The following is a 15,055-nucleotide window of genomic DNA, read 5'->3' on the forward strand; positions in this document are numbered from 1 at the left end:
CCATTAAACCTGAGTTAATACAGGCATGATTACGAGGTCACGACTTCGAAGAGGCAGGGGAGTTCTTTAATGAGAAGCCTGTGTGCATTAGTTTAAGTTCTGAGTTATGTTACTGAAGGCTTTGCCTTGTGAATCTTACGGTTGTTTATGGTATAGTATGAGTCTGTGATTTTCACATTTTTGTTAATCCCTTTGATGTGGAAATTTGATGTGGAAATTTGAAGTGTGAAGTAGTTACAGAAGCCGCTCTGGTCACCCCTCTGACTCATCAGGGCGCAGCACAGTAGAAACCATGGTTTTGTTCTCGTCGTCCACTTTGCATCAAGTCTCCATGGCGAGAGAGCCTGGTTCTCACGGGCTGGGCTGCGAGGAGAGAGGGTCCTGTTCATGCCAGCCCACAGGGTCTTCTCATGGGAGGAACTGGCTCCCAGGCAGCACGCCCTTCCTGAGCGTCACATGCTTGTGTGTCTGTCACATAATTGCGATGCCATGAAGCCCTCGTGCTTCATGTGGAATAAAACTGTTTCTAATTACACTCAACGTAATTATTAGAGTGCCTTTTGAGATCAAATATAAGCTGGCTGCAATTTTATCTCATGATTTCCCCCTTATGTTTCTGTGTCTTGCCTCAATTCTTAATAGAAAATATGCATGATTCTCATTTCTAGTCTAGATTTGCATTTAAAAAATTTTTTTTACCTTGAGTGTTTACTTTTTTCTCTCATTACACTACAGAATTCTTCTCAAATTATTTTTACTTGGCCAACTACCCAGTACACACATTTCAGTCCCCCCCACCCCATGTTGTAGATAATATTTATAAGAAAATATATTCTTGGTTATCCCAAAGAAAGGCAATGCCAAAGAATGCTCAAACAACCGCATAATTGCACTCATCTCACATGCTAATAAAGTAATACTTAAAATTCTCCAAGCCAGGCTTCAGTAATACATGAAGCATGAAATTCCAGATGTTCAAGCTGGTCTTAGAAAAGGCAGAGGAACCAAAGATCAAATTGCCAACATCCGCTGGATCATTGAAAGGGCAAGAGAGTTCCAGAAAAACATCTACTTCTGCTTTATTGACTATGCCAAAGCCTTTGACTGTGTGGATCACAATAAACTATGGAAACTTCTGAAAGAGATGGGAATACCAGACCACCTGACCTGCCTCTTGAGAAACCTGTATGCAGGTCAGGAAGCAACAGTTAGAACTGGACATGGAACAGCAGACTGGTTCCAGATAGGAAAAGGAATACGTCAAGGCTGCATATTGTCACCCTGCTTATTTAACTTATATGCAGAGTATATCATGAGAAACACTAGGCTGGAGGAAGCACAAGCTGGAATCAAGATTGCCGGGAGAAATATCAATAACCTCAGATATGCAGATGACACCACCCTGCTGGCAGAAAGTGAAGAACTAAAGATCCTCTTGATGAAAGTGAAAGAGGAGAGTGAAAAGTTGGCTTAAAGCTCAACATTCAGAAAACTAAGATCATGGCATCTGGTCCCATCACTTCATGGGAAATAGATGGGGAAACAGTGGAAACAGTGGCTGACTTTATTTTTTTGGGCTCCGAAATCACTGCAGATGGTGACTGCATCAATGAAATTAAAAGATGCTTACTCCTTGAAAGGAAAGTTAGGACCAACCTAGACAGCATATTAAAAAGCAGAGACATTACTTTGCCAACAAAGATCCGTCTAGTCAAGGCTATGGTTTTTCCAGTGGTCATGTATGGATGTGAGAGTTGGACTATAAAGAAAGCTGAGCACTGAAGAAATGATGCTTTTGAACTGTGGTGTTGGAGAAGACTCGTGAGAGTCCCTTGGACTGCAAGGAGATCCAGCCAGTCCGTCCTAAAGGAGATCAGTCCTGGGTGTTCATTGGAAGGACTGATGCTGAAGCTGAAACTCCAATACTTTGGCCACCTGAGGTGAAAAGCTGACTCATTGGAAAAGACCCTGCTGCTGGGAAAAATTGAGGGCAAGAGGAGAAGGGGATGACAGAGGATCAGGTGGTTGGATGGCATCATTGACTCGATAGACATGGGTTTGGGTGGACTCCGGGAGTTGGTGATGGACAGGGAGGCCTGGCATGCTGTGATTGATGGGGTCGCAAAGAATCGGACACAACTGAGCAACTGAACTGAAGGGAAAACCACCAGACCATTTTGGTATGACCTAAATCAAATCCCTTATGATAATACAGTGGAAGTGACATTAGATTTAAGGGATCTGATCTGATAGAGTGCCTGAGGAGCTATGGACAGAGGTTTGTGACATTGTACAGGAGGCAGGGATCAAGACTACCCCCAAGAAAAAGAAATGCAAAAAAGCAAAATGGCTGTCTGAGGAGGCCTTACAAATAACTGAGAAAAGAAGTGAAGTAAAAGGCAAAGGAGAAAAGGAAAGATATTCCCATTTGAATGCAGAATGGGAAAGACTAGAGATCTCCTCAAGAAAATTAGAGATACCAAGGGAACATTTCATGCAAGGATGGGCACAATAAAGGACAGAAATTATATGGACCTAACAGAAGCAGAAGATATTAAGAGGTGGCAAGAATACACAGAAGAACTAGACAAAAAAGATCTTCATGACCCAGATAATCACGATGGTGTGATCACTCACTTAGAGCCAGACATCCTGAAATGCGGACTCAAGTGGTCCTTAGGAAGCATCACTACGAGCAAAGCTAGTGGAGGTGATGGAATTCCAGTTGAGTTATTTCAAATCCTAAAAGATGATGCTGTGAAAGTGCTGCACTCAATATGCCAGCAAATTTGGAATACTCAGCAGTGGCCACAGGACTGGAAAAGTTCAGTTTTTATTCCAATACAGAGGAAAGGCAATGTCAGGGAATGCTCAAATTACTGCACAATTGCACTCATCTCACGTGCTAGTAAAGTGATGCTTAAAATTCTCCAAGCCAGGCTCCAACAGTATGTGAACTGTGAGCTTCCAGATGTTCAGGCTGGATTTTAAAAAGGCAGAAGAACCAGAGATCAAATTGCCAACATCCGTTGCATCATTGAAAAAGCAAGAGAGTGGCAGAAAAACATCTACTTCTGCTTTATTGATTATGCCAAAGCCTTTTACTGTGTGGATCACAACAAACTGTGGAAAATTCTGAAAGAGATGGGAATACCAGACCACCTGACCTACCTCCTGAGAAATCTGTATGCAGGTCAGGAAGCAACAGTTAGAAATGGACATGGAACAACAGACTGGTTCCAAATAGGAAAAGGAGTACATCAAGGCTGCATATTGTCAGCCTGCTTATTTAACTTACATGCAGAGTACATCATGAGAAACGCTGGGCTGGATGAAACACAAGCTGGAATCAAGATTGCCAGGAGAAATATCAATAACCTCAGATATGCAGATGACACCACCCTTACGGCAGAAAGTGAAGAAGAACTAAAGAGCCTCTTGATGAAAGTGAAAGAGGAGAGTGAAAAAGTTGGCTTAAAATTCAGCGTTCATTAACTAAGATCATGGCATCCAGTCCAATCTCTTCATGGCAAATATATAGAGAAACAGTGAGAGACTTTATTTTTTTGGGCTCCAAAATCACTGCAGATGGTGACTGCAGCCATGAAGTTAAAACACACTCGCTCCTTGGAAGAAAAGTTATGACCAACCTAGACAGCACATTAAAAAACATAGACATTATTTTGCCAAAAAAAAGGTCCATCTAGTCAAGGGTATGGTTTTTCCAGCGGTCATGTGTGGATGTGAGAGTTGGAATATAAAGAAAGCTGAGCGCCGAGGAATTGATGCTTTTGAACTGTGGTGTTAAAGACTCTTGAGAGTCCGTCGGACTGCAAGGAGATCCAACCAGTCCATCCTAAAGGAGATCAGTCCTGGGTGTTCATTGGAAGGACTGATGCTGGAGCTGAAACTCCAGTACTTTGGCCATGTGATGTGAAAAGCTGACTCATTGCAAAAGACCATGCTGCTGGGGAACATTGAGGGCAGGAGGAGAAGGGGACGACAGAGGATGAGATGGCTGGATGGCATCACTGACTCGATGGACATGAGTTTGAGTAAACTCTGGGAGTTAGTGATGGACAGGGAGGCCTGGCGTGCTGCGATTCATGGGGTCGCAAAGAGTCGGACACAACTGAGCAACTGAACTGAACTGATATTCTTGGTTTTCAGGAGTTAAAGAATGACTGTGAATAGCTTAACTCTCAATATTTGTAGTGAAAAATAAAAAGCAGTTTGGGCCCTGTAGGATAAAGGACAACAAGTTATATATATATGTGTGTGTTCATACCTGTTATTTCCTTTTTTGAGCTTGTACGATCTTGGTGAGTGGTTGGAAAGCTTAGGTGATCAGGGAGGTGGGGACAGAGGAAATTTAATGTTGAATGAATGGAGAATTTTTGTTTAGTGGTAGAATATAAGGCAAAACAGTTCTGTTTTTCCTTAGCACATAATTCACTCCTTTCTTGCCTTAAATTTACTTTTGAATGAGGAAGAAGACAGATGCCTGAATTGGATGGGCAGATGAATATACAGTGTTAGGGGTTTTCTAATAGAGAATGACTGGGATGTTGACTGGAACCGTATGACATTTGATGAGCAGAATTGCATTTCTAAAGAAGATAGTATTGCTACAGTGATACTACAGAGTTTGAAATAGAAATCAACGTAGTGACTTTTATATCTCGATTTTTACAAAATTTTCCAGATTCTGGTTATAACTGTCAGTGTAAATTCATTGTGTCAGCATAGGAAATGATTTAGAGGATTGTTAGAAGCAAAGTTCTACTTTAGAGATAAGTTTACTGGGGCTAGAGGACAAACCAAGTTAAGAGTCCCCAAAGTAAGTGAATGTTTCATATCAATGAGCATGCGTCTGATACACTGACTAGAATGTAGTCTCTTTCATATATACCAGAGTCTATTTTCAGTGTATGAAGGAAGTCCACTGTTTAAAGAAATCATGTAGTAATATCTTTTGGTAAAGTGAAACTCCTTTTGATCTTGAAATTTGGATTTTGATACTTGGTATTCAGCTTTTTTTTTTTTTTTTTTTCTTAAAAATAGTAGAAAATATACAGCTTCTTTGTGCTTAGGATAAGCAGTGAAATTAGAAAATGTTACAAGTTAATCCCTGAGAGATTTCTTAAAAGAAGATCTTTTAAAAACATTCCTTCAGATAATGCTTCTGCCATGTCTGTAGTTGGACAGATGGGTAAGTCTTGACAGTTAGGAGTGTACAGTGGATGTGTAGTGGTTTGGGTTTGAAATTTTAAAAATTCCTTGTCTAACATTATTATAGTGTGCTGGGTGTTAGTTGCTTTTACTGGGCATCTCTGAGGATGTCTGGTTAGAAACCTGCAGTATTAAAATTGGCTGTCTCTCATCAGCCTCCATGGGCTGAGTTATATAGGCCTTAGGCTCTGCCAGGTGACCGCAGTCTTCACAGGGGTCGTGTGTGATCAGTGTCGACCACAGATAGCACCTCCAGGGTCTGGTCAGCCAGCACACTGTCAGGAGGCTGGGAGAAGCCAGCATGACAGCAGGGCATGTCCTGGCTTTGCTGCACCTGGGTCTTCCTCCTGACGTGCCCCTGGCACATCGGGCACCGTTTCAATCTCCACTCAGCCCTCAGTCCCAGCTGTGCTGTGTGTGATGGAGCCGGCAGATGCTCAGGGTAGGGCCAAGCCCCTCCGCTGCTGGGGCTGGGGGAGCAGGTAGGACAGGAGAGGCTAAGAAGACAAAGATCTGTGGCCAGGCAGCGGAGACCAGTTGTTAAAGGAAGCAAAATTAGTTTGAAGAAGAATAAAGGAGATTAATAAATAGTCCAGTTTTAGGATTTTCATTCTCTTATTTGCATGTAATCTGTCGTCTTGATAAAAACTAACTTTAGCCTGATGGTAAATTTATTTTGGTAAATGAGAATTGTGTTGTCAGCAGTAATGTTCTCCACTGTCGTAATTTAGTACTTCAGCATATTTAGTAATGCTACCTAAAGCTGAAGGTGTTATGGGGGCATTATATACTGATATAATTACATAAAGGACTTAGTTTGTAACATGGCATATTTCCATTTTTAGGATATCATCATATGTTTTTCAGTATTCACAATTGTTGACTCAATATTTTGAAATGGTTTGTTTAAGCCAGTTCAGTAATTTCTTACTTTTTTTTTTTTTAAGTTTTGTGGAGTGCCCTTTGAGGAAAACGTCAAAACTTTTGAATTTGTCAGATACTAAGAAAAATATTTTACTCTTTATTCATTTTTTCCTAAATAATTGAAGGGTGGCTTTCTTAATATGTAGTTTAGGTTTAAAGCCACACGTGCTTTGAAATGTTTCAATTTTGAATTGAAAATGATATATTTAAAGGCACAGTTACCATATATAACTCAGTTTATTAGAGAGCAAATATTAGTTTAACGACCTTGGTTTGAGTTCTTAGTTATAACAGGTGTTTGGGAATGTCTGTGAATGGGCCTGGCTGTCTAGCATCATACTACTCACGCCCCCTGATTGACCGCAGTGGTGGTTGGTATGTAGATAGTGAGCGTTTGGAAGAGGATACCTAGATGTATATGGTAGCTGCTCTTAGTTCCTGTCTTCTAGTGGCCTTGTCTCTACCACACTTATACATATAAAACAGTACAAGTTACTTCTCTTAAAGTTGAGGTTCTTTATTTTGGCCTTCACATTACATGCTTTCACATGTAATAGACCTGACATGAATCTTAGGAATGGGGGATCACTGGGGAAACCCATGTGAGATGGGTTGAGAAAACCTCGATGATTGTGTGGGAACTGGAGAAAGGTTGTTGTTGTAGTTGTTGTTCAGTGGCTCAGTCGTGTCCGACTCCTTGTGACCCCATGGACTGCATCATGTCAGGCTTCCTGCCCTTCACCATCTCCTGGAGTTTGCTCAAACTCATGTCCATTGAGTCGATGATGCCATCCAGCCATCTCATTCTCTGTCGTCCCTTTCTCCTGCCTTCACTCTTTACCAGCTGATATCAGGGTCTTTTCTAATGAGTCGGCTCTTCCCATCAGGTGGCCATAGTATTGGAGCTTCAGCATCAGTCCTTGTAATGAATATTCATGATTGATTTCCTTTAGGTTTGACTGGTTTGATCTTGCAGTCCAAGGGACTCTCAAGAGTCTTCTGCAACACCACAGCTCAAAAGCATCAGTTCATCAGCATTCAGCTTTCTTTATGGTTCATCTTTCACATCCGTACTTGACTACTGGAAAAATCATAGCTTTTACTATATGAACCTTTGTTGGCAAACTAATGTCTCTGCTTTTTAATATGCAGTCTAGGTTTGTCAAAACTTTTCTTCCAAGGAGCAGGCTTTTAATTTCATGGCTGTAGTCACCATTTGTAGCAATTTTGGGGAAAGATTGTGGTTAATATTAAAGTCATGATGATTAAAATATTGACTAGTCCAGCTCTGTATTTAAACTTTTCTCATCCTATTCTCTAGTTTTCCCTTCCTCAATGTGAGATTGTTGGCCACTGGTTTTTAAAGTTTCAGACACATCTCTTCATGTTTAACTAAAATTATATTGTGTTAGGACCACTAAAACGAAGGAGGAAGGAATAAACTAGAAAGAGCAGTGGCATGCTGTTGGTGGAACACTCCTGTGCTTGAGAACGTTCATTTTCTGTGAAGCTCGTGTACCCCAGTATTAAACCCTTAAACTGGTCTGACTTTTTCGTTTCAGCATCAAAGCTGGACGCCTGCTGTCCTACATTCCGTATCAGCTGTACAGCAAGCAGTCCTCCGTGCAGAAAAGCCTCAACTTCAGTCCTGTGTGCAAGCCTGAGGACCCCCTCCCCGGCCCCAGCAGCATCGCCCAGCAGCTCAGCGACAGGGTGTAAGTGCGCCTGGGCTGGGAGACTGCGGAGCGGGAGTGTGGCAGTGCATGGCCCTGCTCTACGCAAGCTAGAGGCACACGTGAAACCTTGTTACTCGTCTGTGTTAATGCTGTCGAAGTATAGGGGTGGGTGTCTTAGCTAAAAATTATTTTTATCACGACAGTTTCATAAATAAAATGTAAACAAGAAAACTTTTCCACTCACATTAGATTTCCATGTTGAACCAATGGCTGTTAAGTTACTAGAAGTAAAATTTTTCATGGATTTTCCATGGTAGTAATAATTTTTGACACAAGTAATTTGCTGTAGAATATTACCTTCTCAAAAACTGAGCTATGCCACCTGTACATTTGTTGTGCACTGTTACACAGAAAGATAGATAAAATGTTAACACTTCTAGGTTATTTTTGAAAAATTCTAAGTCAGTAACAATATAAAAACATAAATATTTTATGTTGGTGAAAATTTAGTTGATGACCCTCAAGGTTATAGAATTAGAGATGAATCTAGGCCTTATTCCATGTGTTTTTAAAATATTTTGATTTAAGTTTTAATTGCAGTAACCCTAGGTAAATTGGCTCTATAGTTAATTGGTATGTTGCCTTAACTTGTATATCAGGTGGTTTATCATCATGATTCATTATCATGAGCCTTCTCCTTATTTATTTAAATTGCTTGCTTTGGGAGTTGGATATATTTTTTCCCAAAACACCAGGAGTGTTAATTGCACTGGGGGGATCCGATGTCACTACCTTCAGTAGTTTTGTTGGTGTTTGTTCTTTAACTTGTGTTCCCTTACATAAGTTGCTTTTCATGTTACCTAAAACTTCTAATTTTGTTTTTTTAGTACCATCAATGTGTATAGGCAATATCAGAAAACTTTCTGAATGCACAACTTCATCTTTTTTTCTCTTATTCCACTAATAAAATATCTATGTGTGTGTGTTTTGAAATTCTTCTCTGTGTCGATTTTAGGAAGAATTTGCCTATTAGATTTTAATTATTGATCCATTTATGTTGTTGCCTAGTGAATATATTATCCACTCATGGTGTATTTCCAGTCCAGCCACTTTAGATGTCCGATTGCCTAGGCTGGAACACCGCAGTGCAGAAAGAGGGCCGTGAGCAGTGTTTTATTGCCAGTGTGTGCATTTCTATTGCATGTGTTGCTAGTATTAATTTAAAGTCTTAGTATTTATAACACAGAAAATGAGATCTAAGGCTTTTCTGATTGCACTTTTGTTTCTTTCTTGATGATTTTTTGGCATGTTCCGTGCATTTTATAAATTTTTTTTGAAGCTCCTTTATGTCGCCTTTTGCTCCCTTGTTCTTTGTCTCAGGGGCCAGACTTTCTCTGTCTTGCCTCGCTTTAGGTTTTCTTCCCTTCCTCTCTTAATCGTCTCTGGCTGGTTTTCTGTTTCTCTCTTTGGTGTGCTCACTTGTGAGGCTTGGACCTGCCCAGAGTTGGCGGTCAGATTCCACAAGCTGATCAGCCAGAGCCAACCCAGAAATGGGAGGTGATGTTTGGATCCAGCTCATGTGTGGTTTTCCTGTGTAGTCAGACTGGCATTACTAATAGACCCAGTTGGTATTAGGAGGAGAAACTTGAGATTAAACCTGTTGATGGGGTGGTAGTCTAACATGTGCCTTGGTGCTGTGCATGCCCTCATCTGGAGCCTGAACTGTAACTGGGCTAACGCTGTGGGCTTTCCTAAGTAGAGTGAATTACGGCTTTGTGGTTCAGACTCTTGTTTTTGTTACTTAGATGATCCTTTTGAATACAAATTATTGTTTTCTTTATTACAGAGCATTACCGGGAATCATTAGAGGAATGATTAATTTAGTGTAACGTTTGTCATAGTTCCTGCATTTATAAATCTGTCATCAGGGCACTGGGTCCAGACTGCCTTGGACCTACCACCCTGGCATCTAAATAATGCATTTCTTAGAATCGAAACACTAATTCCCTGTCAATAGGGCAAACATCCTCATTTTTCTAGATATAAATTTCATTGAATTAACCTTACACATTGACTTTCTTTTTTTACTTTTTATCTACACCAGTTGACCCTATTAATGGATTAATGAATATAGTATGTTGGTTGTTTCCTGAGGGAAAGTAACCAGCCTCAGGAGGGCAGCAGTATTGGATTTAATGTGTTGAATAGTACCTTACATAAAAAACTGAAAATAAACATAGCAGTAAGAATTCACATGAGGTTTCTTACCCATTTTTACAGGAATTATTCATATTGTATTAATTGAGCAAATGCTTGACTACTAGTGTATGCCAGGCACTGTGACTCAGACTTATATCAATAGATGACAATTTTTAATGGGAAAATAATTGAAAATTGTTTCTTGGTTTTTTCTTCAATCTGAAGAATATCCCATTCTATTTCTTCTTTGGGAGTATCTGAAATTTTTAAAAAGGAAACAAAACCTAAAAGACTGTTAGTTAATATGCTAGAATTTTCCTAGTACCTTGCTCCCTCAGTTTAGCAAAGAATTATCTTCTGTTGGAAGAGCAGTAATTCAAGTCATGGTTTAATCTTTCAGATTTGGGTGGGGGGATATTAAAGTGTGTATCAGTAAGAAAGTTTACATGAAAAATTGTTTCAGCTTGAAAGTCAGACACTATTCATTTAAACAAAATTTTTTTTCTTTTCCTGCTTTAGAAATCACATAATTAAGAAAATCGAGACGGAAAGTGAAGTCCGAGTCAATGGAGTGAACAGCTGGAATGAGGAAGCTGCAGATAATGACTTTGATTTTGTGGGGCTGCAGCCTGTGTTCCCAGGAAGGAAACAGAATGGCATTCCGCATCCCAGAGATGGCCGTGCCCTTTGTAATGGGCACGCCCACAGCTCTCACGGTGCCTTAAAGAGCCTGGATTGCTTGGCGCCCCCGGGCAGCGGTGTCTCCAGCAGGCTGTCCGCAGAGCCCGCCCGGGAGGAGGCCGCTGGGCCCGAGAGGAGCCGCGGCGCCTTCAGAGACTGCGCCGTGCAGCCGGCCCAGCAGAGCACCTGCAGCGCGGACGCTCTGCGGGACCCACACAGAACTAAGCCCTTCTCCTCGCCGTCTTTGCACAGCAACCCTCGAGTCAACGGTGCTCACCACTCCACCGTTCAGGGGCCTTCAAGCACAAAGAGCACTTCGTCAGTACCTGCCCCGGGCAGGGGGTCGCCCTCGGGGCCGCCCCGACCCTCGGACTGCAACTTCATCTCGGACTTCTACTCCCGGTCCAGACTGCACCACATATCCACGTGGAAGTGTGAACTGACTGAGTTTGTCAATATGCTGCAGAGGCAGAATAGTGGTATCTTTCCAGGAAGGGAAAAGTTAAAAAAAATGAAAGCAGGCAGGTCTGCACTTGTTGTAACTGACACAGGTAGATACTCAACTACAATCGTTTTCTAAGAAACAGTCATGCTTACCGTTTTGCTCTTAATCTGTCACTGGTGTTCTGGTCAGTACTAAGCTCTTGTAACATGGCAGCCTTGAGGAGTATCGGGTTATGTAAGTAACAGTAAGTATAACACATGATGAAAAGCTTTCTTACTAAAGTATTTTTTACAAAATTAGTTTTGAGTGTGGCTAACTGAAAATCTTTAAGTAATTTGAATAGGTCCAAGGTTGGGGTTCTGAGCATTCATTCTTCCTGTAGACTTTATCAGTTGTTGAAGTTTTGAACTGTAAAATATAGCATAGTTTATATTCAGTGCTTAATCTCCTGTAAAAATGAATTGGTTTGATAAGAGTAACTGTTAATTTTTAAAAGCTTGCGTCATAATGATTTTTAAGTCTTTCAGTAACTTTGACATAATAGCTATTGTAATTATAGTGGTACACTTTTAGTGAGGTTAAGTATTTTCACATAAGTAGATTGGCTAATTGTATATTATATTTCAATATTTCTCTTGTCATCAAAAACAAAACCACAGTAACAGGCTGTATCTCTGTGCCTGTCAGTGTGTTTGGTATCTAGTGTGAGGCTTTCGTTGCTTTTTGTGGCTTACATGGTTCCTCCCTGAAGATGAGCTGATACTACCATTCGTTTATAGCCGTGGAAGGTGAGGTGCAGAGAGCAGCTCACGTCTCCCAGACTGGTAGAGCCGCTACATGTGGATTTTTTGTTACGTTTTGCTGTTTAATTATTCCAGGTGCTTTTTGTTATTTATAAAATAGTTCAAAATAATGGTTATAGGTATTAGATTTTCCTTATATCATGCCTTGGTCTTGTTACCTAAAGGTCATTTAATTTAGAAAGCTTCCAAAAGCAATTATGAATCATTTCTATGAGTGGGAATTTTCCAAGATGAGAGATTTTTATATTGTATGAAAGCATTCAGTGGGCATTTCGTACGTGCCTTCCATATGACTTGAATCTTTAAAACCATTATTTTGAGTTGTTTACATTATGTTTATATGATAGTTTCTTATCCAGCAGGATTATAATAAAGATTTATAAGTTATTTCTTGAGGTAACAGGGAGAGCAGCAGGGAAGTCCAAGGCTTTGGAGTCAGGTAGTCGCGCGTAGCCGGGCTGCACCCTTCTCGGGAAGTAGCGTGTGAGTTCACTCTCTGAGCCTGTTTCCTGTTGGCTGACGAGTGATGGTCCAGGAGGGTGGCAGGAGCAAGGCCCCATGCTGTGCCCTAGTGGGAACAAGGGAAACGTGCTCATAGTCACAGTCTGCTAAATAGAGTTGTCTCAACCTTTTGGGTACTAACTGTAAGTTTTTAGGAGCCTGTCATGAAGACTAACCTCAGTACAGTTGTTCTTAAATCTATCAGAGGAAAATTCCTTTATGAGAGCATGCTTTTTACAAGGGTGGTGGCCTGTGGGCTCTGAAATCAGATGCCCTGGGATTAAATACCAGCTCAGCCTCCTACTGGCTGTGTGACTGAAGTTATTACTCTGAAAAATGGGGATAATCTTACCACCTCTTTCATAATGTTGTTGTGAGGGTTTAAATTAATACATGTAAAGCTCTTAAAACAGTGCCTAACACCTACTGCTAAGCATTGGATAACAGTAGCCGTGTTTATGGCTGTCCTACCAAGGAGTGTTGTCACCACGTGGAGTAGTGCCCGCTAAAGTTACTTAGCTCCCTGGGGCTAAATACATGAACACACCTCTGTACATTTTTATATACCATTCAGCACACAGAAATAACTTTGAGATAGGTATTTAGACAGATTGAGAGATTTGTTAGAATATAGACTAGGAAACATGATGTCTTCACGATTGATTTTAAATTATGTTTGGAAACTAAATTTGTATCTCTGAATTATTTTTAGAGACAAAGAAACTGAACTTTGATTTCTCTTGAGGTGATATAAATAATCAATTATAGAATCTGTATTGTTTTAAAAACTTTATTCTGCTTGTAAGCATTTAGGAATATAATTTCTAAAGTTAACTAGACCTGATATTTTAAAAAGTATTGATGAGTTTGGGGTTTGAACGTTCTTTTTTTCCTTCTAGGAAATATGTCAGTATTGAGTTCACCCAGACATCAGAGCTGTATAATGCATGTTGATATGGATTGCTTCTTTGTATCAGTGGGTATACGAAATAGACCAGATCTCAAAGGTCTGTATTCTTGTTTATGTATTAAGAAAATTGATATATTGTTACAAATATATATTCTAAGGGATCACAACATACTCTTTAAGAAATATTCATTCTGATTTTCCTTGGCAAAATCAGTTACTGCTTCCAAATTTTCTGTACTCCATAATAAAGAAAGATTGAGGGAAGTTAGAAAAAATTGTTTTCCTCCCTGTAGAGACCAAGCCCAGGGAAGAATACTCCTCTTCAGTTGAAGGATCTATCATCTAAGATTAGGGCATTTTCTATGTTTTTAACCTATATTTATTATTTTTTGTCAATAAATGGAAATTTTATGGCAGCTTATGTCTTTGCAACTTGGGTCACCATGCTTTCTCCTGAGTGAATCGCTTAACTATCCTTCTGTTAGGGGACATTCTAAGTTTTTTGGTTGTAGAATAATTTTGTGTTATTGAACATTGTTAAAATGTTGTCCTCTGTGCAGTCTTTGTTTTAATGGAAATTTTAGGTATTTGTGACCTGTCAGTACTTCTGGAAATATTTGTTCTGGATTTTTCAGAAGTTTAGATCTGAAAGAGATAACTATTAGCCTTTTCTTCCAAGAGTATTTTTCGTGTAAGAGAAGCACAGAAGCTTCTGGGGATAAAAATAGGGCTTTATTTTTATCACAAGTAGTTGCTGCTTGAGCTCCGATAGAGGTGTTTAGATTGTAAAGAGTTGATTTTAGCCCATACTGGCTTATTGATGCATTTTTTTTCTTTGTCCTCACTACAAATGCATTCAGTGAAATATATTTTTATACACACACACAAACATGAATTATCCATGCTGTTGGTTTACAGAGTTAGAGCTATCTTCTGACACATACGCATACAAGGAAATGGTGTGTGAAAGATTTTGTAAACCAAAAATTTCGCGACCGTATACACTCACCTTTGTTCTGTAGTAGGTCAGGTTGTGATTCCTCTGCATATATATTTTGATTAGTTTTTTCTTGCTGTAAAAATAAAGATTAGTTTAGATGTTACCTTACTTTTTGATACCAGAATTATAAAAAACCTAGATACAGTTTTTCTTTCTCTCCTCACCCTGCCACTCTTAATTGAGGTTCTGTGTTGCCTATTTTCTACTTTAAGAAACCAGAGAGACAACGAGAAGCTATGATAGTGTTGCTTTTAAATTGAATAAATGCATCAAAATTGTCATGAATAGTTTACTTTGGGGGGTGCAGAGACTCTTAGATGACTTTCGCATAGCAGTTGATAATCTTTAAAGCTCCTGTCTCCGTTAGGGACTAATGCCTGAATAAAGCTAAAGAAAAATGTCATATTTTTTTACGTCTTTTGAAAAATTTTCCATTACATGTTTTTTACTGTTGTTAACATTCCTGTACTTAGGTTTAAAACTAATCGTACTCTTCTTACAGGAAAACCAGTGGCTGTTACAAGTAACAGGGGCACCGGCAGGGCCCCTCTGCGTCCTGGCGCTAACCCCCAGTTGGAGTGGCAGTATTATCAGAATAAGATCCTGAGAGGCAAAGCAGGTACAGATACAAGCTGCAAAGTCCTAGTGCACCTGTCGAAGACTTCTGCATTTTGCTTTGGTTCT

At 40.0% G+C, this 15,055-nt stretch overlaps 1 protein-coding gene across 5 annotated transcripts in view; it reads left to right on the forward strand.

The window, feature by feature from the left end:
- The window catches only part of REV1 (REV1 DNA directed polymerase), an 86,426-nt gene that overhangs the window by 39,804 nt on the left and 31,567 nt on the right, over positions 1–15,055 (forward strand). For all 5 annotated transcript variants that reach the window (XM_061155929.1, XM_061155925.1, XM_061155927.1 and 2 more), the window contains 4 exons: positions 7,719–7,871; positions 10,551–11,263; positions 13,361–13,468; positions 14,874–14,990. In XM_061155929.1, the coding sequence (XP_061011912.1) occupies positions 7,719–7,871; positions 10,551–11,263; positions 13,361–13,468; positions 14,874–14,990 (1,091 nt within the window). The remainder of the gene's footprint in view (positions 1–7,718; positions 7,872–10,550; positions 11,264–13,360; positions 13,469–14,873; positions 14,991–15,055) is intronic.

This window comes from Dama dama, chromosome 11 (genome assembly GCF_033118175.1).
Source record: "Dama dama isolate Ldn47 chromosome 11, ASM3311817v1, whole genome shotgun sequence".
NCBI classification, from domain to species: Eukaryota; Metazoa; Chordata; class Mammalia; order Artiodactyla; family Cervidae; genus Dama; species Dama dama.